Here is a 25,037-nt window from a genome sequence, read left to right as displayed (position 1 = left end):
GGCATGATGTACTCTGCATATAAGTTAAATAAGCAGGGTGACAATATACAGCCTTGACGTACTCCTTTTCCTATCTGGAACCAGTCTGTTGTTCTATGTCCAGTTCTAACTGTTGCTTCCTGACCTGCATATAGGTTTCTCAAGAGGCAGGTCAGGTGGTCTAGTATTCCCATCTCTTTCAGAATTTTCCACAGTTTATTGTGATCCACACAGTCAAAGGTTTTGGCATAGTCAATAAAGCAGAAATAGATGTTTTTCTGGAACTCTCTTGCTTTTTCTGATTAGTCTTCAATAAATTGGCTTATTTAATCAAGATCTGGGTGCTAAAAGTGCTCAAATGAATAAGCTAATTTTAGCGATGGTACTGGAGTAAGAAAAATGTTAAGGAGAATAGGGCCAAGTTGTTGCTATCAAGTTTAAGACTGAACTCTGGCAAAATGCTCTTGCTTGCGAAGCCAAAGTCAAGAGCCAACGTGGTAACAAGTGGTTAACTGACAGGAGTTGATCTTATGACTCATACCACAGTATTTAAGGCTCAAAACTGATAGGAAGCTGGTGGGTCTTTATCATTTAGCAGATTAAAGGCTTGTTTAGTGACTGTCAACAGTCTTCTTTAAAATGTAAATGTTAGGTAGGAAGTTAGACAGGAACAACAAGGGGAGGCCTGGCTGAAAGGGATGCAAGCTGATCTCTGAACATCCCTGACACACTCATGAGCGCTCACAGATGTTACAAAATAACCAGAGACTTTTCAACTACTGCACATGGGCCCTGGGCACACAGTGGATACAAAACAACCAGGGGGGCTTCTCCAAGTAACCTTAAGGCAGTTAGGAGGCCATTAAGGGCTCATGAATATTCTACATCTAATTATAATATGGACTTAGGGGAAGACATATGGTAAGGCATAACAACACAGCCTGCTGTTACATAACTTGAAATTGTCAAATGGCCTTGAGTGTATGACCATTTGCATTCCTCTCGTTGATTTGTGGTGGGTACAAGCCCTACTCTGCACCAGGCGTAACCAAGAGGAGGAGACTGGACATATAATAAAAGGGGAGCCAAGAGGGATCAACTGGAAAGATGGGGAGGGCTCCTTCGGGAGTATCTCACTAGGAAAAGATCTGTCTGCTTGAGCTGCACTGAGCTGCAACTTGTCTGATGTTCCACACCTTTTGGTCCATTGCTCCACATTTTTATTGCGATGAGACAAGAACCAAGGAAGATAAATAAACTGACCTGACATAAATTTCATGTCTTCTTAGTCCTCTAGCTAACTCAGGATCATCTAGAAGAACATGGCACATGTATCAGGCATTTAAATATTTGTTAAAAAGTATTAATGGCTAATGTGACAATAACTATTTGAGTGTATCAGATATAGAGTACTAAGCAGTTGTTTTAAAATATCTAATTTCATCCTCACAACATATTTTAACTGGAAAACTGAGGTTCAAAAAGGTCATGGAGCTTCCCTGGCGGTACAGTGGTTAAGAATCCTCCTGCCAGGGACACGGGTTTGACCCCTGGTCCTGGAAGATCCCACGTGCCCAGAGGTAACTAAGCCCACGCGTCACAACTACTGAAGCCTGTGCTCCCTACAGCCCGAGTGCAGAACAAGCCCCCATTCTCTGCAACCAGAGAAAGCACCTGTGCAGCAAGGAATACCCAACACGGTCAAAAATAAAAGTAAATTAAGAAAAAAAAAAAGGGTATGGATCTGGGCTTCAGTTCTGGCTTGACTATTTTCTAACACTTACCTCACTTAAACTTACTGTATCTATAGGTAATACAGAGAACAAGAAAAAAAGATACAGAGATAGTTTCTATGACTTAAGGGATGTCTGGAAAGAAAGAGTAGAAAAACAGAGGGGGTAAAATCATCAAAGAAATAACAGAATTTTCAAAAGTTGAAGAAAATAAATCCTAGACCTATTCAAACTATCAATCAAGTACGAGAGCAAAATACAGATTTTTGTCACATAAACAAGGGCTAAATTTACCTTCAAACAATGGTGAGAACCAGGAGGACACAAGATATTGAGAACTACAAACACACACACACACACACACACACTCTTTGTGAATAAAATCAGGCCTTTGTCACATAAAGCAAAGTAAGTTCCTAGGAAAACTGGCACGCTCATATGCCTCTTAACAGCTCAAAGAGGACAAAGTGCTGGAAGAATGTATACTCCAGTTAGCTTCTGATTTTTCAGGACAGTGTTTCCTAGACTCTCAGAAACAGTCCTGGTTCAATATATGAAACAGAGATTCATTTAAACTCAAGAGATTAAAGAAAGCTTAACACTATTTCTGGCCCATGATTATTGTTATTTTTAGAGATGGTCACATCTAAAACCAGAGAGAAAGTAGTAAAAGGTCTTTTGCCTCTCAATGAGATATGCTGGGTATTTTCCATATGTTAATATCCATTGTTCATAACTCCACAAGGTAGAACCATATTCCTATTTTACAGAAGGAAATGACACAAAAATTTAAAGACTTGACCAAGGTCCCAGAGAATTTATACATTTGTACATTTATGCAAATTAAGATTTATGAATTTGAGTATTTCTTGAAAGTCCAATAGAACTTTTAGGAATATAAATATAATATGGTATCGATCATGCATAAAGGAATTTATAATCTTACAGGAGGTACAAAAATACTTGACAAAGTTTTTGGTAACTATATATTCTGATACTTGTGAGATGATTTTAAGTTCAAGAAGAAAAGAATTAACATACTAGCTCTTAGAAACAAGAATTGATTCTGTATCAAGCAACATTTTTTTAAGAAACCAAAACTGATAAATTGTTTCACTTGTTTAATAATGGAAACCAGTCAGCTTATACTGAATCTGGTAGCTATTTAATTCATTTGAAAAGATAACGGAAAAGTCAATCAAAACTCAGTTACATATTTTAGCCACTGTGATTATGTGTACTATTTGTACATTATTCAATGTACAGAGCATTTGAGCATTAGAATCCCAAGAAACTGCCTCCTTCACATTTTTAGATGTAAGATAAGGACAATCAGTAATACACTGCTTTGAGACAATAAATGGAAAATGCTCTCTAGTGCTGCTTGTGATCACCCACCACACACGCTTCATAATTCCTGTTTTGTATTGTCACAAAATGACAAAATCTAGCAAAAATTAGAGTATAAAAGTTTACTACTTAATGAAGAAAAGTTACCTCTCTTTTTCAAGTTCTTCTAAATAACCGGTATTTTCTCTGCTTCCATTTACAAACCCTCTTCTTGGAAATGAACCCATAGGAACAGGACTGCACTCTCCTGAGCGACTAGATACAGATCCTTCTCGGCTTCCGTAAGAACGGAGGGACATTTTGGACCGTAGTTTCACTCCAGGGAAATTACTGCTATCTAAGTTAAGTTCTAAATAAAATACAGACAAGTTTTTATAAAACAACTGCTTTAAGTGATCTAAAATATTCCTAATGTAATTATATTACCTTTTAATAATGAAACCTTAGGTTCACATTTCAACCCTCAAATTTTAAACCACTTTATATATATATAAATACATTATATATATCACATAAAGTATGCAGGAGTACTAAATTATGGCAGTTATTGAGCAGCAGATCTATAGAGGGACAGAGGGAATCCTTATCACAAATGCTGATGCTCAGAGAAATTCACTGACTACTGGTTCTATAAAAGAAATGTCCTGAAAAAAACCCAGGCCAAAGCACATATAAAAGGGTACACTTGTGGTGGTGACCTTTTGCAATATACACAAATACGTGTCATTAATAAAAAGAAGTGTTCACCTTTTGGTATACAGACCTGCAACTTTAGATTTCTATCAGAGAAAGCCTCAAATGTATATGAGTGAATGAACAATTATTTAGGAACAGAACAGCTAAACTTTCCCTCCAAGATAGCTTGAATCAGTCCGGTGGAAAAAAAGTATGTTAAAGAAAAATTAGACAGAATGTCCTTTCTTAGATTCCTACTAGGTAATAATATACTTGGGGATCCAAAGGTAATTTCTCTGCCCACCTTCAATTACAATTAAACTTAGCTGATTTGATATTTGAATTTTTAAGTAATAAAACAAGAAAGACATTCTTTCAAAATTCTATTAAAAATGGCTTAAAATCAGTGTGTGTATGTGTGTGTGTGTATGCACAAAGATAAAGCACTTCTATTCTGAATGGAACAAAGAAAGGCACTGACTCCTTCAAATGAAGCAATGGGTCCAGTCTATAGCATAAAGCTTAATAAAGGCCTACTTAATGACTGGCAGAAGAGCAATGCATTTTAGAAAGAGCTGAAAATTGTAAAGAAAGGTATCTAAAATAGTTTATTTAAAGGCAGTTAAATGTTTTAACTGGAAAAATGACAAGCAAATAGACTGTTTACATATTTGTACTTAAAAAATTACATCCTAATGCATTAGGCTAAGAAAATCCAACACCAACATTCTAATCAAGAGAAGCATTATTTGGATATATACACCTAAAGATGACAACTGGAGCTTAAAAAATTACTTTAAAACATTTTTTAAAAATTTACCTTTAAGACGCTCTAATAAATCAATCTGTCCAGAAGAAGCCATAGCTTCATCTTCAATACTTCCTTGTAGTTGTTTAAGTACTTCCTGTAAAAAAGAACACAGTATCTCAGTATGACAAAATTCTAAATAACTTTTTGAAGATATGATTTTAAGTTTCTTGGCATTTAGGTCTGCTGGGGGAAAAAAGTTATTTCAGATCTATCTGAAAACATATAAAATGCAAAGTACTTTACAGATACTATCTATTACTAATTATAAATAATAAATTACAGCCCAATGACAACACTGATACTTTGTGACAATGGTGATTACAAGTAGTCTCCACACAGTATACACAGGATAGTTAAGATATGTTATTTGTAACTTCTGAAAGAACAAAACAAGGTGGATTACTCTCATTTTTCAGATAGACCAACTGAGACTCAAAGATTTGCTGAAGACACAAAAACTAAACTTGTACCAACATGGCCATGGAAGACAGCAAATTAACACATTATGCTGTTTTATTTAACACCCCAATTGATACCAAGCATTTATGTACTCAACTTATATACATTCTACTAGTACACTGATTTATAGTCAGCAGATAGTTAAATGACTGTACGCTGTCTCCCAACTTTTGATCCATTACGTCCTTTCCCATCTAAAGCCTTCTCATAACAAATTTTTGTCAGAGAACGTTAAAAACTTTCACTTCCTACTAGTTTTTCTGTATGTTCCTTAACAATAATTTATATGTATTTTTACATTTACATATTCTGAGGCATCCCATTCTAGTTCATAACAAAATCTTTGCTGGCCAAGTAGGATTCCAAATGCAAAACAATGTATTTGAACAGTTACAATCCTACAGCTATGGGCAGTGTTCCTCTATGTGAAAAAGGATCCGTAAATAGATTGAAAAGGAAACCTGTCAAGAAGAGTAAATATAGTAAAGACTATGTCAGTGGTTTCAGAGAAGGCAATGGCACCCCACTCCAGTACTCTTTTCTGGAAAATCCCACGGACGGAGGAGCCTGGTAGGCTGCAGTCCATGGGGTCGCCAAGAGTTGGACATGACTGAGCGACTTCACTTTCACTTTTCACTTTCATGCATTGGAGAAGGCAATGGCAACCCACTCCAGTGTTCTTGCCTGGGGAATTCCAGGGATGGGGGAGCCTGGTGGGCTGCTGTCTATGGGGTCGCACAGAGTTGGACACGACTGAAGCAACTTAGCATGTCAGTGGTTTACCTTGACAGTCACATTAGAAGCATTAAGAAAAGAATTCCTATGTTAACAATAAGAAATAGCCTGTGACCTTAATGATCTGCCCTTCATATAAAGACCATGTTGGAAGTTAAAAGGCTTAGATAAGCAGATGTGGGAATATGGAGGTGATTGTTATTTACAGTCAGAAATTATGTCAGTGTATCACAACCGCGAGATAGGAAATAAATTTGCACAGGGATGTCTTTCTTGAATGAATATAGATTGCTACAAACATCAGGACACAATTCTCTTCCATAAAGTTTGAGAATTACCATTGGAGGCTACCTGCAGTTTTCAGGATCCTGAGTCTCCTTCCATCCACTGCTGCTTGCAATTCAATGATCTTTTAATCTTATTTCTTATAATCCCTTGAAGAAGGAAACGGCAACCCACTCCAGCATTCTGGAGAATCCCATGGACGGAGGCGCCTGGTAGGCTACAGTCCACGAAGTCGCAAAGAGTCGGACACGACTGAGCGACTTCACTTTCACATAATCCCTAGTTTCACAATTCAACACTTACCTCTCTCAAGGAACTATCAATGATATGTCTCTAATCCTAACCTCACAACTTCAGACTCATTTTCCCAGTATGACTGATAGATGCTTAACATTCAGTGTGTCTGGATGATATGCACTGTATATGTAAACGTCCAAGCTATCACCCTGTGCCGTTAAATCCTGTTCCTTGCCTTATATCTGTTCAGTTAAATAGCAGTAGCCTTCTTTTCCCTTTCGGCTCAAATCTTCAGCCTCGTGTCTTTCATCTCCCTGATCAGTTATCAATTCTGTATTCTAGGCTTAATATCTCTTATTAGCCATCTCTTTTCTATTCTTATGTCATTATCCTGGCTGTTGACCCCACCAAAACTACTAAAATAATCTCCTAAATGGTCCTACCTTGCACAGGACTAACAGATTAATAAAACTTTTAAAGCACAGCTCTAATCAGGTCTTTCTTTATACATGATCCTTCTCTAGAGCCTATCATCAGGTGTTAACAGTGAGTATTCTATAGAAGTTGGGATTACAAGCAATTTTTGTTTTTGGTTTCCTCATTTTAAAACAACAGATATTATCAAAACAAATATTGTTTTCAGAAAAAGTACAAGCATTTAAGAATTGAAAAGCAACAATTAAAAGAAATCCCTGGCATGTCATAGGACATACACTTAATTTTTGAAAATTAACGGCATATTACTGGTTTTTAAAAAACATATTAAAAATAATAAGGAAAAATTAAAATAACACCAACAGAAATGAAAAGGCCATGTAAATCTGCATGCTCAACAATAAAGGATTAAATAAATTTATGGCATTAGCCAAACAACAGAATATTATACAACTACAAAAATACTAAGTAATACTTAATGACATGAAAAGATGGCTCTATTAAATTAAAAAGCATGCTGCAAAATATGATCCCATTGAATGCATGTCTGCATAAAATGCACAGAGAGAAAAATGACTCTTTGCGACCCCATGAATCACAGCACGCCAGGCCTCCCTGTCCATCACCTACCAACATTAAAAAAAATTTTTTTAATGGGTGAGTTTGATCTCTCTTTGTCTGTATTTCCTAAATTTAAAAAATAGTGAATATACATAACTTGTAAGTTTTAAGTTTCTGTGCATATGGCTAGAAGTCTATTGGTAAAAGCAATAACCATAAAGTAAATAAAATTATTGAAATCTAAAGTTAAAAAAATTAAAATTTCAAAACAGCTATCTTGAAAAGCTACTTATTCCAATGTGTTCTCTTAAATTATTCTTGTAAATTCTGAGTTATGAATCTCAAAAAAATGCAGTTAATTTATAGATCCAGTTACTCTGTCTCAAGATGACACCACCCAGCATGACTACATTCCTACTTTCTTGTGAACAGGTTGTGTCTATTCCATGATAAAAATTAAGCTCATTTCTTTTCTGTTTTACTGAGATAGAATATACATATGAAAAGCACACCAATCTTAAATTTCTTATATAATCCAAGTATCCATGTAATTGCCACCCAGGGAAGACACAGAACATTTCCAGTATCTCAGAAGGTTCCCTTTTGTCCCTTACCAATCAATATTCATTCTCCAGAAGTAACTAGTACTCTGATTTTTGTTACCAGTTAGCATGCTTGTGAATTGCATATAAATGAAGTCACATAGTACACAGTCTTCTGTGTCTTGTGTTTTTTGCTCACCGAAGTCTCTATGACACTCATCCCATGCTACTGTATGTATCAGTTATTTAATACTGTGCAGTTGTCCACTGTATGACTAGATCTCCACTGATACATCCCTTATCCTTTTGATGGACATTTGGGTTGCTGCCAGGTTGGAAGCTATTATGAAGAATGCTACTACGTACATTCCTGCACTTATCTCCAGGTGGACACACGTACTCACTTCTCTTGAATATACATCTGGAGGTTTAAATGCTTAGTCACAGTGATTAACTTTAAAAGAAACTGCTGAATGGTTTTTCAAAGTGTTTGTGCTATTTTATACTCCTACCAGCAAGGTTTAAGTTTGATTCTTCCTAATTATAGATTCCAATTCTCTGTTGAGATTTTCTGACTCTTTATCCATTTAATCCATCATTTTTTCCAAATCATTTAAAATAATTATGTTAAAATCCTTGACTCTTACTTACAATATGTAGATCATCTTGGGATTTGTTTCTATTACCTATTTGCTCTGTTGGTTATCAGTCATTTTCCTATTTCTTTGTATTTCTTGTAACTTTTAACTGTATGCCAGTCATTATGTATACAAGAACAACAAAGACTTGAGATTGGAGTTTCCCTTACAGAGTTTGCCCTTTCTACCACTGGGGTCTGATTTCCTTCAACCAATAACTGAAAATGGGTTGCAGATGCAGTTTAAGTGAAATTCATATGGGATTTCCTAATAGCTCAGTTGGTAAAGAATTCGCCTGCAATGCGGGAGACCTGGGTTCGATCCCTGGGTTTGGAAGATCCTCTGGAGAAGGGAAAGGCTACCCACTCCAATATTGTGGCCTGGAGAATTCCATGGAATGTATAGTCCATGGGGTTGCAAAGGGTTGGACATGACTGAGTGACTTTCCCTTTCGCATCTGATTTGGTTTGCTGAGTTCTTTCAATGTATCTCTTCTCTTAAATTTAGACTAAGGAGACCTGCTATGTGAAAGTATTCCTTTAGCAGGATGTTCCTCCTAACATTCTGCTTCCTAGTCCACCCCAGCATCTTTCCCCTCAACAAGACTCAGCTAACATCCCATGTTTTTGGAGAAAATGTGAGAAACCAGTCATACACTTGGAGCTCCTCTAAACGTCAATACTTCACATATGCCTGTGTGTCTGTCAACAGTGGAGTCTTCATGCCTGTGCCAATGATTAGCAGTCTATCCCCACAATCAGCAAACACCCCTGGGAATAAAATTACTGGTGATCTCAGCTCATCTAGAAAGGGCTCTTTCCTCTTAGGAATTTTAGTTAACATAGTCCTTGATGATTTTACAGTTCTCCAATGTCTTTAAAAGAATGGTTTTTGTTTTTATCCAGTGTTTTCTAGTTGCTGCGGTAGGGCTGATTAATTGCTTGGAGCTGCATACTGAATACAGCCTAAAAAGAAGTCCTTAATTTCAAAGAGGTTTTTAAAAGAAAATGCTACACAACTACAAAGCAATTCCAAACAAAATATTTCACAAGAATGTTTTGAGAAATGATGGTTTTTTAAATTAATATGTAATTTTAAAGGAGAGAATACTCATTTGTATTTATAAATTCTGGAAGTTTGGTTTTACAAAATCGTATGCTGCTGCTGCTGCTGCTAAGTTGCTTCAGTTGTGTCCGACTCTGTGTGACCCTATAGACGGCAGCTCACCAGGCTCCCCCGTCCCTGGGATTCTCCAGGCAAGAACACTGGAGTGGGTTGCCATTTCCTTCTCCAATGCATGACAGTAAAAAGTGAAAGTGAAGTCGCTCAGCCGTGTCCGACTCTAGCGACCCCATGGACTGCAGCCCACCAGGCTCCTCCATCCATGGGATTTTCCAGGCAAGAGTACTGGAGTAGGGAGCCATAATCAAACATTATTTTAAAAACATGTTAAGATTTTAAAACCATGAGAGAATTAATTATTACAGACAAATTACTGTGGTCATATAGGTGAACAGAAAATATCAATGAGTAACTGTGTCATTTCAAGGGAGTTTTAACTTGACCCACTTCTGTTTTTCTCGCTATGTCATAGTTACTGATATCTTTCATTACTAGATAAAGGTATACTTGGTAATTAAATCTTCAAAATAAATTATGAACTATGCCAATTTGAATTTTTACTTCTCATTTTTTTTCTTACACTCTGAAAATAAAAGATACTCTCCATGTAGATGGTTTAACAGTTAAAAAACTATTTATAAATACTTCATTTTACTAAAATGCAAGAGATATAAACAGTTGGTTAAAATTTTACCTAGATATATTTTTCTACACCATGCCATCTTTCAATTTAAATGCTTCATACTTCACCATATTTTGGAGAAGGAAATGGCAACCAATCCAGTACTCCTGCCTGGAGAATTCCATGGACAGAGGAGAGGGACAGGCTGCAGTCCAAGGAATCGCAGAGTTGGACATGACTGTGCAACTAACTTAACTTTTCACCATATTTATCATGCTGTGATACTCAGTATTTTAAAGTAAATCACACTGACTTCCTGCCCTGGAGTAAAAAGTATAGTATATAATTTCCCTTAAGTTTAGCTATAATTGCTGCATTCTTATTCTAAATCCCACAAAATCTGTAGTTTATTTTAGTTACAGAAGCATCAAGTATATACATAACAATATATGTATGAGAATAATGTAACGAACTCCCGTGTATCCTCACGTTAGTTCAATAATTATCAACTCACGGGCTTCTTTCATTTATACTTATAACCACTTCCTCCATTTCCCCCTCAACCCAAATGTATTTGAAAAACCAGTCTCAGTCATCATACTGCTTTTTCTCTAAAAAAATTCTACATATATATTTAAAAAGGGATTCTTTCTAAACACAACCACAATGCCATCATTAGACCTAAAAAATAAACATTTTCTTAATATTCTCAAATACAGTCAATGCTCACACTTCCTTAACTGCTGTACACATATTTCCCTGACTGTCACATACACAGAGAATATTTTTACACTATCAATGACATGTAATCAATAGCAAAGCAGTATTCTCTTTTGCCACTAGATGGTACTACTGTATAAATTTCAGAAATCCTGGAATTACCTAGTTGGAAGAGACACACCTTGCCGTCCCACATTACATATGAATGATCAGTAAACTTAATACAAGATCATATGATGTATTACAAAGTCTAAAAAGTGATTTTTTTTTGAGAAATAACCATTGTTTCGGATTAACTTTAATCCAATGTAGTAAGTTCCAATGTTTCCAAATGTCTTTTCACATCAATATTTTAAGACAAAACAAACAGAGCATGGTTTCCTGTTAATACCATAAAGCTGCTGCTGCTTTTTTTTTTTTCAAAAAGCTTCTTGAAAGGAGAGATACATAAATAATTTCAGTAAAAGGGCATAACTGCTATGATACCATACTCTAAATCCTCAAGAAATATGTGGATGGCTTTGCAAGGATGTCTGTAAGAAGACTCACTGAGCAGTAATCAATTCATGGTTGAATTCAGACATATCTTAAATACTAATATTCATGATATATATTATACCCCATTGCTAAGAGGTCAACCTGGTATTCCATTGCAGAAATTTAAGGACCTGACATATTGTTACTCTGAGAGCCATTCCACACTTCAGCATTCCCATCCGTGGAGATGGATCTAAAGGTATGTTAAAATGTTTCACCAAAATGAAGTTTCAATTTGCTCTAGTTAAAGAAAAAGATAAAATTTTAAAAGAGGACTCAGAATTCTGCACAAGAGACATTCAGACAGGTGTGCTAGGAAGAATTCTCTACAAAATATACTTCTGAAGCAGATAAATGATTAGTCCTGCTGGGGAGTTTAAATTTTGTATCTTTAAACTTTTAAAACCACATGTCATGTACAATAATTTTAGATACATTATGTTGATCAGTGTTAAAATACCAAACTACTCTTTTTTAACCTAGTAAGTAATTGATTCAGCTGTTTTCATGGTTTGTGGTGAGAAAAAAAATGTTTCTTTATAGTCTATAGAAAAAAATATTTCTTTATGAAGGACTTGAGATAGGTATCTTGGAGATCTGTCATTGCTACTGCCACAGAAATAGGCAACAGAGTAGAAAATATTTATGGATAGAAGAGAAAGAAAGGGAGAAAGAGAAAAAGAAAGAAAGGTTCATATGAGTAAAAGGCTAAACTGCTATGATATTTAATAAAAAGTTAAAAGAGGAGCAGCTCAATAGTTCAGTTAATACACAGAAACTTGAAGAATAAGAGAGACCTCAAAATGCATGGAAAAAGAAATAGAAGAGAATAATAAATGAATAAGGAATAAGAGTAGTGAGCAGACAGGAAGAAGAGGGTCAGAAACCCAGATGGTAAAATAGCCAAGGCGCAGAAAAAACATGTAGCAAGAAGGATTTTTTTTTTTTTTTAAAGAGAAGGAGGTAACAGCTTTGTTGATGACCTCCAGTTCTAGTAAATTCAGTGAGAGGACAATCTGCCTAACTGGAAATTCAAACAGTTAAAGTTTTAACTGCACTTATTTTGAAATAAGAACATATTTTCCCAGTGCACACTGAATATTTTATAACTTTTCATGGAGGTTATCACAGCTTTTCAATGCTATATAGAAAACCAATTTCAGGGCTTGAAGGTGTCATGGACATCATCTGTTAGTGCAATGACTACTTTTCAAATAAAGCAATTTAATTCTAGAAGGGCACCCTACAGTCTGTAGCTCAGCTTATGGCAAAACCAGAAATAGAATCAGGTACTAATCTTCACTTCAGGACTCTTCTCATTAGGTCACCCCAAATTTCTTGATGATCTGTCACTGTAGCACGTAAGTGACGACAGGATCTGAGGGGGTTGGGGATGTGACTGTGATCTCTTTTAATCCTTATGATAAATCCTACAGCTGCGAGGCTAGCTTCTACGAATCACACAGGACCCCCAGCCTCACTATAGCGATGGTGAAGTTGGTCTCTCATCTTTAAGCTTAAAAATAACTAAGGACTAACTACTTAGTCACTGTGGTTTTATAATCATTTTCTTTATATGATTTGCTGGATGAACTAAAAACATTTGGACTGAAAATATCAATGTTAACTTTTGCAAGAAAGAGTTTACAAATTATTGCTTAACTTAAAAAATACACTTCTAAGTAAGTGAAGTGTCTAACCCCAAGTTTACAGGAAGAAACATGGAATAAAAACGGATAAACTACAATTTAAAGTCACAGTCTTGATACCTTCATATTAGATGCCTCAGTTTCCAGTTTTGTAAGATGATTGGAATTATCTTCTAGCTCTTGTCGAAGATTTGAGTTCTCCATCTTCAGGGCCTCAACTTGCTTTAACAACTGATCATATGAAGCTGCAGCCATCCTTGGCTACCCCTGGACCTATAAGGTTAAAAAGGATTTTGAAATTCACTACTGAAAAATAGAGTGGCTGCTTGTTACAAAGAAAGGGATAAAGAAACAAAACCTCCAGACATTTAATAAGAGCTGTGTTAATGTAGCGGTTTCAGTCTCAAAACAACAATGTGCAAGCGGCAGCATCTGAGAAGATGAACACCGAGGCTTTAAAGACAAATAAGATTTAAAACAGAAGAGAGCTTCAGTAGTGTTTGAAAAACACCTGCCTTTTCACAGGTGGGTAAGATTTCTATCAGGTTAGAATTTTTTCGAGGTTTCAGAGATACTTTAAATGGTCTTACAGACAAGATTTAGGAAATGCAGTTATTGATAAGAAATATATTTATATTGGTCATATTAATTTACTTCTGGATTTTGTCCAATAATCACACAATTTTATAGCCCAAATGGATTAATGAGATTAGGTATATGCAGTCTACCACTTTTCATTTGATAAAAAGCTAGTCTTAAAACATTATCCATGGGGAAATACGAAGTTCCAAGAAGGCCTCACTAAAAAGGCGGTCATTTAACAAAATAGACACAAGGCAGAAGATTGGATTGAGACTTCAAATCTTTTGGAAAGAAAGATGATAATAATTGCTAATATAAAATTCTATTACATTTATCCAAAAGGATGAATATAATAGGCCATGCTATGGCATACGTATCACGGGACCCACTGTGCTCACATTGAGGCTGAAAGACACTTGAAGAAAACGGATGATTTTAGGAGACTGTCAAAGAGAAGTGAAGCAGAGGCTGGCTATTAATTACATTACCATGAAAGAAGAGGGGAGAAAAGAAAGATATAGAGGACAGTCAGGTAATAAGAGGTCCTTGGCCTAAAGAATTAGAGAATGCTAGAAGTTATGTTCAGACTAACGAAGTTCCAAAGACCCAGATCCTCTTTGTAGTTTAATTTCTATGGAATAAATTTCTACCTATCTCTAAGAGTTAAAAAGTATAACAGAGTTTGTACTCAAACAATACTTAATAGATCTGGACATTAAAAAAATGTTTCTGCAGTAAAAATCCACGATACGAAATAAGGCACACAAATTACAACACTCGCTAGTCATGACAATATTGTAGTTCAGCAACTGGAAGGGATTCCCTAACAAGGGAAATCAAGTGACACAGGTCCCGTCTGTTCTGCAACAGCTAGGGACGATAAATCTGGTGCAACCCACTGTCAACTGAGGAGGAAACAGAGTCCTGGATGGTGGAGATCACCCTCAAAAATCTTCATGCCTGAAAAGAATGAGCACTAGACTTGTATTTGGAGACACTGGTCTTAATTTCAGTCTTGGTCACGCCTTTACCTTTGCCCCTGAATTTTAATTCACTTCACCATTTGTAAAATGGACATTTACTACCTTTTCTAATATAATTTACAGGGATATTGTTAGAATTGAGAAACAAAATGATGGTCTAAAAATAAAAGTCCTGTGTAAGTTATATGATGAAAATACACTTGAAACGTAACTTCCTTAGTAAGACCTACTGTTATAAGCCTCAGTCCTCTGACCAACGGACAAGAGGTGAACTCTTTTGAAAAAGAACTGAGAAGGTATATCAGAAACAAAGGAGAAGTTCACAGGTGGGATCACTTATCTGTTTTGTGTGCATGCATGCTCAGCTGTGCCTGACTCTTTGCAACTCCACGGACAGCAGCCCACCAGGCTCCTCTGTCCATGGGATGATCCAGGCGAAAATACTGGGGTGGGTTGTCATTTCTCCTCCAGGGTATCTTCCTGACCCAGGGATTGAACCCCATTCTCCTGCGTCTCCTGCATTGGCAAGCGGTTTTTCTACTACTGAGCCACCTGGGAAGCCCTATCTATTTTATACCGTACCACTAATAGGCATCTCTACAAAGACGCAGCACATTAAAAATCACATGACAAAGGTGGGAAGCTGACAGCATTTAGTAACATAAGTCCTAAAATTCCTCATTCCAAATAAAATCCTAACAGGCAACTTCCCACTAAAATAGTATGAATAAGAGAAAAAGTAATAATACAGGGAAAGAGAAAATTACCGGAATTATGTTAAGACACAGAGGTTATAACCATACACAATCACAAAAAAAGCCGGGTGGGCAAAATGAGCAAGGGACTACTACAGTGCTCTTTACTGGAACAAAAAAGAATTCAGCCCTTTAGGTGGACAATTAAAACATTCCATCATTTTTTTTTCTCTCCCTCCAGAATCAAAACATTTAAGTCATTTCTGCTTTAGAAAGCAGCATGTTTTCATATAATTTTATGAGAAAAATAAGATGTTTCAAGGTAATACTTTGCCTTATGTCCTTTTAATATGTTGCAGCCATACCTAAGTCAAAATTGGTTAATGCAAAATTTAAAAAAAATCATAAATTTGTTTTAGAAAGCCTTTTAAACAACCACAAGAATTTCATACAAAATATATCGTAAATGCAAACCACCCAGCATCATTAAAAAAAAAAAAAACACCCAAAATTTATCTGATGAAATGGGTAAAATCTCTGACTCTTTCACATTACTGAGAATATACAGAGATCTAAATATGCTTTTCAGAAAGTGAAAGGGTTAGTTGCTCAGTCCTGTCCAACTCTTTGGGAGCCCATGGACTGTAGCACGCCAGGCTCCTGTCGATGGAATTCTCCAGGCAAGGATACTGGAGAAGGGAGTCATTCCCTTTTTCAGGAGATATTCCTGATCCAGGGATCAAACTCAGGTCTCCTGCATTGCAGGTGGATTCTTTCTGAGTCACCGGGAGTCAGGGTATGCACTAAAGAGATTCTCATCCCTTAAGAGTAGGGTAGGGGAGAAGAAAGTAAAAGGACTGTTATTTAGACTTGTATCCTCATGTTCACTGGAAACAAATTCACAAGGATCCTAAGAAATTAATGCAAGGAGGCAGAAAAGTTTAGGTAGGTAAGGGATACTCAATTAGAACTAAATCTGAAAGATTCTTTATTATAAATTAAGAAGTTTGGGATTTAAAAAAACATTAAACTGCTTTTATTCTTTTGGTTTAATGAATTTTAAAAAAAGATGTATTTGTCAGTACTGTTAGATGGTAATGAAAAAAGAAGAAAACATCAATACAAAAAGAAACCAAAAGAATCATAAAAGACTACTTTGCTCAAGTCTATGTAAACAAACTTGAAAACGAAATAGAGAATTTACTAGAAAGTGTATTTTATCAAAACTAACCACAAGAGAAGGAAAATCTAAAATTTACAACAAAAATCATTGTTGTAAAATTGATATCATTCAGCCCATTAATAGAGCTACACAGAAGAAAAATATTATCATGCCAAAGGTGATGAAAAGACGCTTTAAAAATTCAATGCCCATTCTTGTTGAAAATACTGGATATAAAAGCACACTTTTTTAACACAATGTATTTCAGCCCCACAATAAGCCAGCACCACCCAATGAGGAAATACTAGATACACTATATTACTAAAGTCAGGGAAAGCCCCATTTTTACCACTCTTACTCGTTTTATCAGTCAACACAGAATGAAATTAGAAAGGAATACTACTGGCAGGGGTAAAATGAAATAACTAGAATATCCAAAAGAACCAACTAAATATTACTACAACAAGATAATCTAGTAATTTTGTGAAGTATAAAACATATAGAAATCTTTCCTTTACATGTACAAAGAGAAACCAGATAAAAGATAAAATGGTGCACTGGGACGACCCAGAGGGAGGGTGGGGGAGGGAGGAGGGAGGAGGGTTCAGGATGGGGAGCGCAGGTATACCTGTGGCGGATTCATTTTGATATTTGGCAAAACTAATACAATATTGTAAAGTTTAAAAACAAAATAAAATTTAAAAAAAAAAGTTAGGAAAAAAAAAAAGATAAAATGGAAGAAAAGATCTTATCTACAATTTAAAAAAACAGGCATAAACTGAATAAAGAGTTCAAAACATGTATGAGGAAAACTATGGAACACTTCTGAGAGACACAAAGGTAGATTTCAACAAATGGAAAGACATATCTTGTTTGCGTACTAAAGATTCAGTATCATAATGATGTCATTTCTCCCTGAGTTAATTTTACATGGTCCCAATATAAATACTATATAAAATATTTTTTATTTTGTTTTCTGCAGCTAGACAACTGAAAAAAACAAAAAAAGGGAAAATATGAAGGGAAGATCAAGAGTATACCTACGTCATATTAAATTAGTGCTACAAAGCCATTGTAAGCAAAACAGTATGAAGTTAACTGTACTGTATCAGTAAGCTAATTTCTTAGTTCTTGTCATTATACTATGGATATATAAGATGTTAACATTAGGAAAAATTGAAGGGTACATAGGAACTCTCTTATTTTTCTAACTTTTATAAGTACAAAGTTATTTAAAAATAAAAAGGCTTTAAAAAGCTATGAAACTGGCAGATGAAGAGATCAACCAAGGGAACACATTTTTTTAAATTCCAGAAGTATATGTGAAGTTAGTCATAATAAAGGCAGCATCTCAAAGACAGGTCAGAAGATGGACTTTACACAAGCGGCCAGGGCAGCAGGACAGCCACGAGGACACATGCAGCGGCATCCACTCCTCCCCTACACTTTAGTGGGGACTACAAGAGGACAGGGGTGCAAATGCTGAAGGACATCATACGGCATTTAAATTAGAGAAAAGAGCTGTGCTTTCAATTAAAAATGCTGAAATGGAATACACCCTCTTCCAAGGAGGCTATTATAGAGCAATGGACATTTTAATTTTAACTTATTTGTGAAAGGGTAAGGCACACGGAAGGCCTGCTGGACCTCTGAAATGATTGTCTATTACTAGAATAGGGGTAATCAATCAAGTTCTTAGGTTACGTCAAACAAATGGGAAAGGTATAAAAGCATAACTACTTTTAATTAAACAGGATACATCCATGCAGTGGAATATTACACTGGCATTTAAAAAATGAGGTTGATGTAAAAACAAACAAAAAGAAGAGAGAAAACAAGACAGTATAGATCACTATGTCTCATACTGGTCATCCTGTTCTAGTAAAAAATAAAAGGGTTGTAAAAAGATAAAGGCAGAGGAAGCAGAGATCAAATTGCCAACATCCGCTGGATTGTCGAAAAAGCAAGAGAGTTCCAGGAAAACATCTCTTTCTGCTTTATTGACTATGACAAAGCCTCTGACTGTGTGGATCACAATAAACTGTGACTGCTTTATTGACTATGACAAAGCCTCTGACTGTGTGGATCACAATAAACTGTGAAAATTCTGAAAGAGACGGGAATACCAGACCACCTGACCTGCCTCTTGAGAAACCTATATGCAGGTCAGGAAGCAACAGTTAGAACTGGGCATGGACAACAGACTGGTTCTAAATAGGGAAAGGAGTATGTCAAGGCTGTATATTGTCACCCTGCTTATTTAACTTATATGCAGAGTACATCATGCCAAACGCTGGGCTGGAGAAGCACAAGCTGGAATCAGGGTTGCCGGGAGAAATATCAATAACTTCAGATATGTAGATGACACCACCCTTATGGCAGAAAGTGAAGAGGAACTCAAAAGCCTCTTGATGCAAGTGAAAGAGAGTGAAAAAGTGGGCTTAAAGCTCAACATTCAGAAAACTAAGATCATGGCATCTGGTCCCATCACTTCATAGCAAATAGATGGGCAAACAGTGGAAACAGTGTTCAACTTTAATTTGGGGGGCTCCAAAATCACTGCAGATGGTGACTGCAGCCATGAAATTAAAAGACGCTTACTCCTTGGAAGGAAAGTTATGACCAACCTAGATAGCATATTCAAAAGCAGAAACATTACTTTGCCAACAAAGGTCCGTCTAGTCAAGGCTATGGTTTTTCCAGTAGTCATGTATGGATATGAGAGTGGACTGTGAGGAAGGCTGAGCACCAAAGAATTGATGCTTTTGAACTGTGGTGTTGGAGAAGACTCTTGAGAGTCCCTTGGACTGCAAGGAGATCCAACCAGTCCATTCTAAAGGAGATCAGTCCTGGGTGTTCTTTGGAAGGACTGATGCTAAAGCTGAAACTCCAGTACTTTAGCCACCTCATGCAAAGAGCTGACTCATTTGAAAAGACCCTGATGCTGGGAGGGATTGGGGGCAGGAGGAGAAGGGGACACAGAGGATAAGATGGCTGGATGGCATCACCAACTTGACGGACATGAGTCTGAGTGAACTCCGGGAGTTGGCGATGGACAGGGTGGCCTGGTGTGCTGCGATTCATGGGGGTCGCAAAGAGCTGGACACGACTGAGTGACTGAACAGAAAAAGATAAAAATGTCATTGAAAGGATATACAAAAGTACACTGATGGCCTCTGGAAAAGTCTCAGCTCTGCTGAGAAGATGCCTTCCTTTTCATTGTATACCTTTTTGTAAAGTTTGAATATTAGAGCAAAAGGTTGGTTTTTTGAAAAGACTGAATGTTAGAGACAGACAAGATCTCAAACATATAAAGTGAACAACATTCAAAGGTGGGGGGAATTGACTCAACAAGAAATAGATAATCTTAATAGTTCTACAACTACTGAAAGCTGGAGGAGTTAAATGTTTCCCCTTTTCTCTGTCCAACACAAAAAATCACAGGATTCAAATGGTTTTATAAACACCTTCTACCAAACATTTGAGAAACGTATCATTCCAAACTTATGCAAACTTTTCCAAGAATAAAAATCAAGGAAATACTCCCCAACCCATTCTATGAGGCTAATATAGTCATGATATAAAAGTCAAAGGTACGGTGAAAAAGATAGTCATAGGCTAATATCACTTATGAATACTGACACAAATGCCCTAAACAAAGTGTCAGGAAATAAAACACAAAAGTATAAAGAAACTATAGCAGAATCAAGCTGAGTTTACTCTAAGAATGCAAAGATGGTTTAGCACTGGATGATTTATGTGTCATTCACTTCATTAAAACATCAAAGAAGAAAAACCATACAATCATCTCAACAAAGAACAAACATTTGGAAAAAGTCATTATCTACTTAAAAACTCAATGAACTGGAAACAGAGAGAAGCTGTCAAAAACATTAAATGTCATTCTTAATATCGAAATACTAGAGGCATTATTTTTAAAATCAAAAGCATGCTAAGGATTCTCTACTGTTACATCATAATCCTGGAAGTTCTAATTAGGACAGGAAATTTTTTAAAAGGAAATAATACTTGAAAATGAAGAAATAAAACAAAAATCTCAAGAAATATGAAACTTTAACAAGTCAGATTAAAAAAAGTAATTTTGTACCTCACCTATTTTTAATTCTTTTCTCTTTATTTAACAACCAATAGAAGTATTTATTCTCCATTCTACTTCTTTTCCTCTTTTCTACTAAAGCCAGGTAGATAGCGATAATCAGTCTCCTATCTGCTCTATTCTTTCCCCACCCCTTCCTTTCCTTTACATTCTGTAAACGGCTACATTCATTGGCTGGACTCTGTTACTCTGTTCCAAGTGAGGGCAATTCCAAGATGGCCACCAAAATTACCTGGAACAGAGGTTGGATAATTTTCTGCAAGGGCTGGATAATAAGTCTTTGTAAACGATATGATTTCTGTCGCAACTACTTGACTTTGTTGCTGTAGCACAAAAGCAGCCACAGACAATACACAAATAAATGCACACGACTGTGTTCCAATAACACTATTTTCAAAAACAGCAGCAATTTGCTAACTCCTGGCCCAAAGCATTAACTCACAATTCTGGTTTCCAAGCCCCTTAAGGTAGCCCACATAATTTCAAAGGCTACTGAGAAATTTCAAAATTAGTATTTTACTATTTATTTATTGGCTGCACCATGAAGTCTGCAAAATCTTAATTCTCAAACCAGGGATTGAACACGGGCCCATGGCAGTGAAAGCACCAAGTGCTAATCACTGGACTAGTAGAGAATTGCCTAGTATTTTTTTCTTAAAGAAGAAGTAACCTGAAAAGAGACCTAGGAAGTCTTAAGGACTTTATGTTTCAGTAATCATTTTTAATTTCCATGATTTCTTCCTCTTCCAGAACTTTGTTACAGTCTTGATCTGGATCCCTTTCATTCTGTGACACTGCCAGCATGTATTCTTTTAATTGTTTTTTACTATCACTTCACAATGAGGTCTTAAGAGAAAGAAGTGATAAACACAAGTGATTTTTAACTCACTAGCCTGTATCAGAAATCACTTTTAACATTAAGATTTTTAATTCATTTAGAATTTTTATTTTATACTATGAGTGGTTTAACTGAATTGACTCTCATACAAATAACCAATTACAGAATGATTAAAACATTTCTTTTTCACTGAACTATGTTAAATTCTTATATATACATAGAACTGTATTACATTTATATTAATTTGAAATAGATTAAAAATCTTACCTCAGTCAAGAATAATTCGATCAAATTTTCTTTTTTTTTCCCCAAGAAAAGGCCCTGTGCATTTTGTATCAAATTGATTTCTGGCTTTTTGTTATTTGATTTGCCATGAGTGAAACACCAAATATTGCTAGTACCAGTATTATTTTATATAATACATACCCCTTATGGCAACACCTTATCCAATTATCCTATGAATTCTAACAGTCTTTTCCTATAAATTTTCTGGGTATGTAATCATATAATCTATAAGTAGTGATAATTTTGTCTTTTCTTTCCTAATAATTAGACCTCATTTCTTTTTATCTTATTGTTAGCTTGAATCAACTTCAAAATAATATTTTAACAACAATGGTCTTATTCCTGATTTTAATAGGAATGATTTCATAATTCACCATTTAAAAGCTTACTCTTAGATTTCAGTAAATATTTTTAACAAATATTTTTAACATTCAGCTATCTTCCTTTTATTTAAAAATAATTTTAGGAGTGGCTTCTAAATCACTTTATAGCACGTTTTGATAATGCATCAGTCAGTTCAGTCGCTCAGTTGTGTCTGACTCTTTGTGACCCCGTGAACTCCAGCATGCCACGCTTCCCTGTCAATTACCAACTCCCAGAGCTTACTCAAGCTCATGTCCATTGAATCGGTGATGAAATCCAACCATCTCATCCTCTGTCTCTCCCGTTCTCCTCCTGCCTTCAATCTTTCCCAGAACTGGGGTCTTTTCCAAGTAGTCAGGTCTTCATATCAGGCGGCCAAAGTACTGGAGCTTCAGCTTCATCATCAGTCCTTCCAATTGAATATTCAGGACCGATTTCCTTTAGGATGTCTCCTTGCATCCTTGCATCTCCTTGCAGTCCAAGAGACTCTCAAGTCTTCTCCAACACCACAGTTCAAAAGCATCAATTCTCTGGTGCTCAGCTTTCTTTATAGTCCAACTCTCACATCCATACATGACCACTGTAAAAACCATAGTTTTGACTAGACAGACCTTTGTTGGCAAAGTAATGTCTCTGCTTTTGAATATGCTGTCTAGGTTGGTCACAGCTTTTCTTCCAAGGAGCAAGTGTCTTTTAATTTCATGGCAGCAGTCACCATTTGCAGTGATTTTGGAGCCCAAGAAAACAGTGTCTCTCACTCTTTCCATTGTTTCCCCATCTATTTGCCATGCAGGGATGGGGTAGGATGCCATATTCTTAGTTTTCTGAATGTTGATCTTTAAGCCCACTTTTTCACTCTCCTCTTTCACTTTCATCAAGAGGCTCTTTAGTTTCTCTTCACTTTCTGCCATGAGGGTGGTGTCATCTGCATATCTGAGGTTATTGATATTTCTCCTGGCAATCTTGATTCCAGCCCAGCGTTTCTCATGATGTACTCTGCATATAAGTTAATTAAGCAGGGTGACAATATACAGCCTTGACGTACTCCTTTTCCTATCTGGAACCAGTCTCTTGTTCCATATCCAGTTCTAACTGTTGCTTCCTGACCTGCATATAGGTTTCTCAAGAGGCAGGTCAGGTGGTCTGGTATTCCCATCTCTTGAAGAATTTTCCAGTTTGTTGTGATCCACACAGTCAAAGGCTTTGGCATAGTCAATAAAACAGAAGTAGATGTTTTTCTGGAACTCTCTAGCTTTTTCGATGAGTCAGCGGATGTTGGCAATTTGATCTCTGGTTCCTCTGCCTTTCCTAATCTAGCCTGAACATCTGGAAGTTCTTGGTTCACACACTGTTGAAGCCTGGCTTGGAGAATTTTGAGCATTACTTGGCTGGTATGTGAGATGAGTGCAACTGTGTGGTAGTTTGAGCATTCTTTGGCATTGCGTTTCTTAGGGATTGGAATGAAAACTGACCTTTTCCAGTCCTGCCGCCATTGCTGAGTTTTCCAAATTCGCTGGCATATTGAGTGCAGTACTTTCACAGCATCATCTTTTAGGATTTGAAATAGCTCAATGGAATTCCATCACCTCCACTAGCTTTGTAGTCATGCTTCCAAAGGCCCATTTGACTTCAGACTCCAGGATGTCTGGCTCTAGGTGAGTAATCACACCATCGTAGTTATCTGGGTAATGAAGATCTTTTTTCTATAGTTCTTCTATGTATTCTTGCCACCTTTTCTTAATATCTTCTGCTTCTGTTAGTTTCATACTGTTTCTGTCATTTATTGTGCCCATCTTTGCATGAAATGTTCCCTTGGTATCTCTAATTTTCTTGAAGAGATCTCTAGTCTTTCCCATACTACTGCTTTCCTCTATTTATGATAAAACATAACTATATGGTTTTTCTTTTAATTTGCTGATGCTGTCAGTTACTATTTTTTCTCATTTTGATCCATCCTCCATTCCTGCAGTAAACCCTACCTGTTCATATTTTATTAATTTTACTACTTTGTTCATTGCTCAGTATTTCATGTGGAATTTTTATGAAAGAAATCACAATATGACTGAAATTTTTCCAGTAGTTTAAATTACGGATTTAAATTAACTTTACGCTAATTGTATATGGTCTAGAATAGTTTGAAAAACAACTTATCTAGTCTTTGAAAGTCAGCTAGAATTCAGATCACCAGGTGCTTGTTTAGATGAAAGATTTTTGAGTATTTAAAATTTTCTTCTGTTAAGCCTTTTCATTCCTTCATCTTCCTGTATCAATTTGATTCATTAACGGTTCACCCATAAATTATCCATTTCCTCTAGATTTTCAAGCATAAGCAAAGTGCTGTATATAGTCTCTTTAAAATTTGTCTCCTTTCCCATTCATGCTTTTTATCTTTTGTTCCTTTAACCCGGCTTTACAGGGTTTCATCTATTTTACTCATCTTCAACTCCTCCCCAAATCCACTTTTAGTGTTATATATCCTTTCCACTATTTTGTATTCTATTTTATTCATTTCTGAATTTACCTTTACTAATTATATCCTCTTATTTTCCGCTGTCTTATTATTTATTGTTATTTAAATTGAGCAGTAATTAACTTACTGCCTTTATTTCCATGTTCATTTGTCAGTTTTTTCTTTAATAATAATAATTTAAGGTATAATACTAACTTTCTTCTCAGTATAGCTTTAGCCATATATCATAGGTTTTAGTATGAAGTATTTCCCTCTTTATTTCTTGATAATTTATAATTTCAATATTGACTTCTTCTTTGACTCAAGGGTACTTAAGATTTTTCTCAATTATTAGCTATATAAAATGACTTGTGAGTCATCTTTTTCTTGCCACTGATTTATTGTTTATTAGACTGACTGGAGACTGCTGCCTACAAATGCTATTATTTTGAATTTTTAAAAGTTTGCCTTGT

At 36.0% G+C, this 25,037-nt stretch overlaps 1 protein-coding gene across 28 annotated transcripts in view; it reads right to left on the bottom strand.

Moving 5' to 3' along the window:
* The window catches only part of APC (APC regulator of Wnt signaling pathway), a 351,744-nt gene that overhangs the window by 60,907 nt on the left and 265,800 nt on the right, over positions 1-25,037 (bottom strand). For 15 of the 28 annotated variants that reach the window (XM_086323303.1, XM_086323316.1, XM_086323301.1 and 12 more), the window contains 3 exons: positions 13,211-13,363; positions 4,558-4,642; positions 3,210-3,411 (listed from right to left, as the gene is read on the bottom strand). In XM_086323303.1, the coding sequence (XP_086179429.1) occupies positions 3,210-3,411; positions 4,558-4,642; positions 13,211-13,345 (422 nt within the window). In that variant the 5' untranslated portion in view covers positions 13,346-13,363. The remainder of the gene's footprint in view (positions 1-3,209; positions 3,412-4,557; positions 4,643-13,210; positions 13,364-25,037) is intronic. The other 13 variants (XM_086323307.1, XM_086323313.1, XM_086323322.1 and 10 more) reach the window with 1 other exon arrangement.

The sequence above is a fragment of the Bos grunniens genome, chromosome 10, assembly GCF_055505025.1.
Source record: "Bos grunniens cultivar Pamir isolate PY7600 chromosome 10, Bosgru_T2T1.0, whole genome shotgun sequence".
NCBI lineage: Eukaryota > Metazoa > Chordata > Mammalia > Artiodactyla > Bovidae > Bos > Bos grunniens.
Note: the sequence above shows the minus strand (reverse complement) of the source record. Positions and strands in the feature narration are given on the sequence as shown.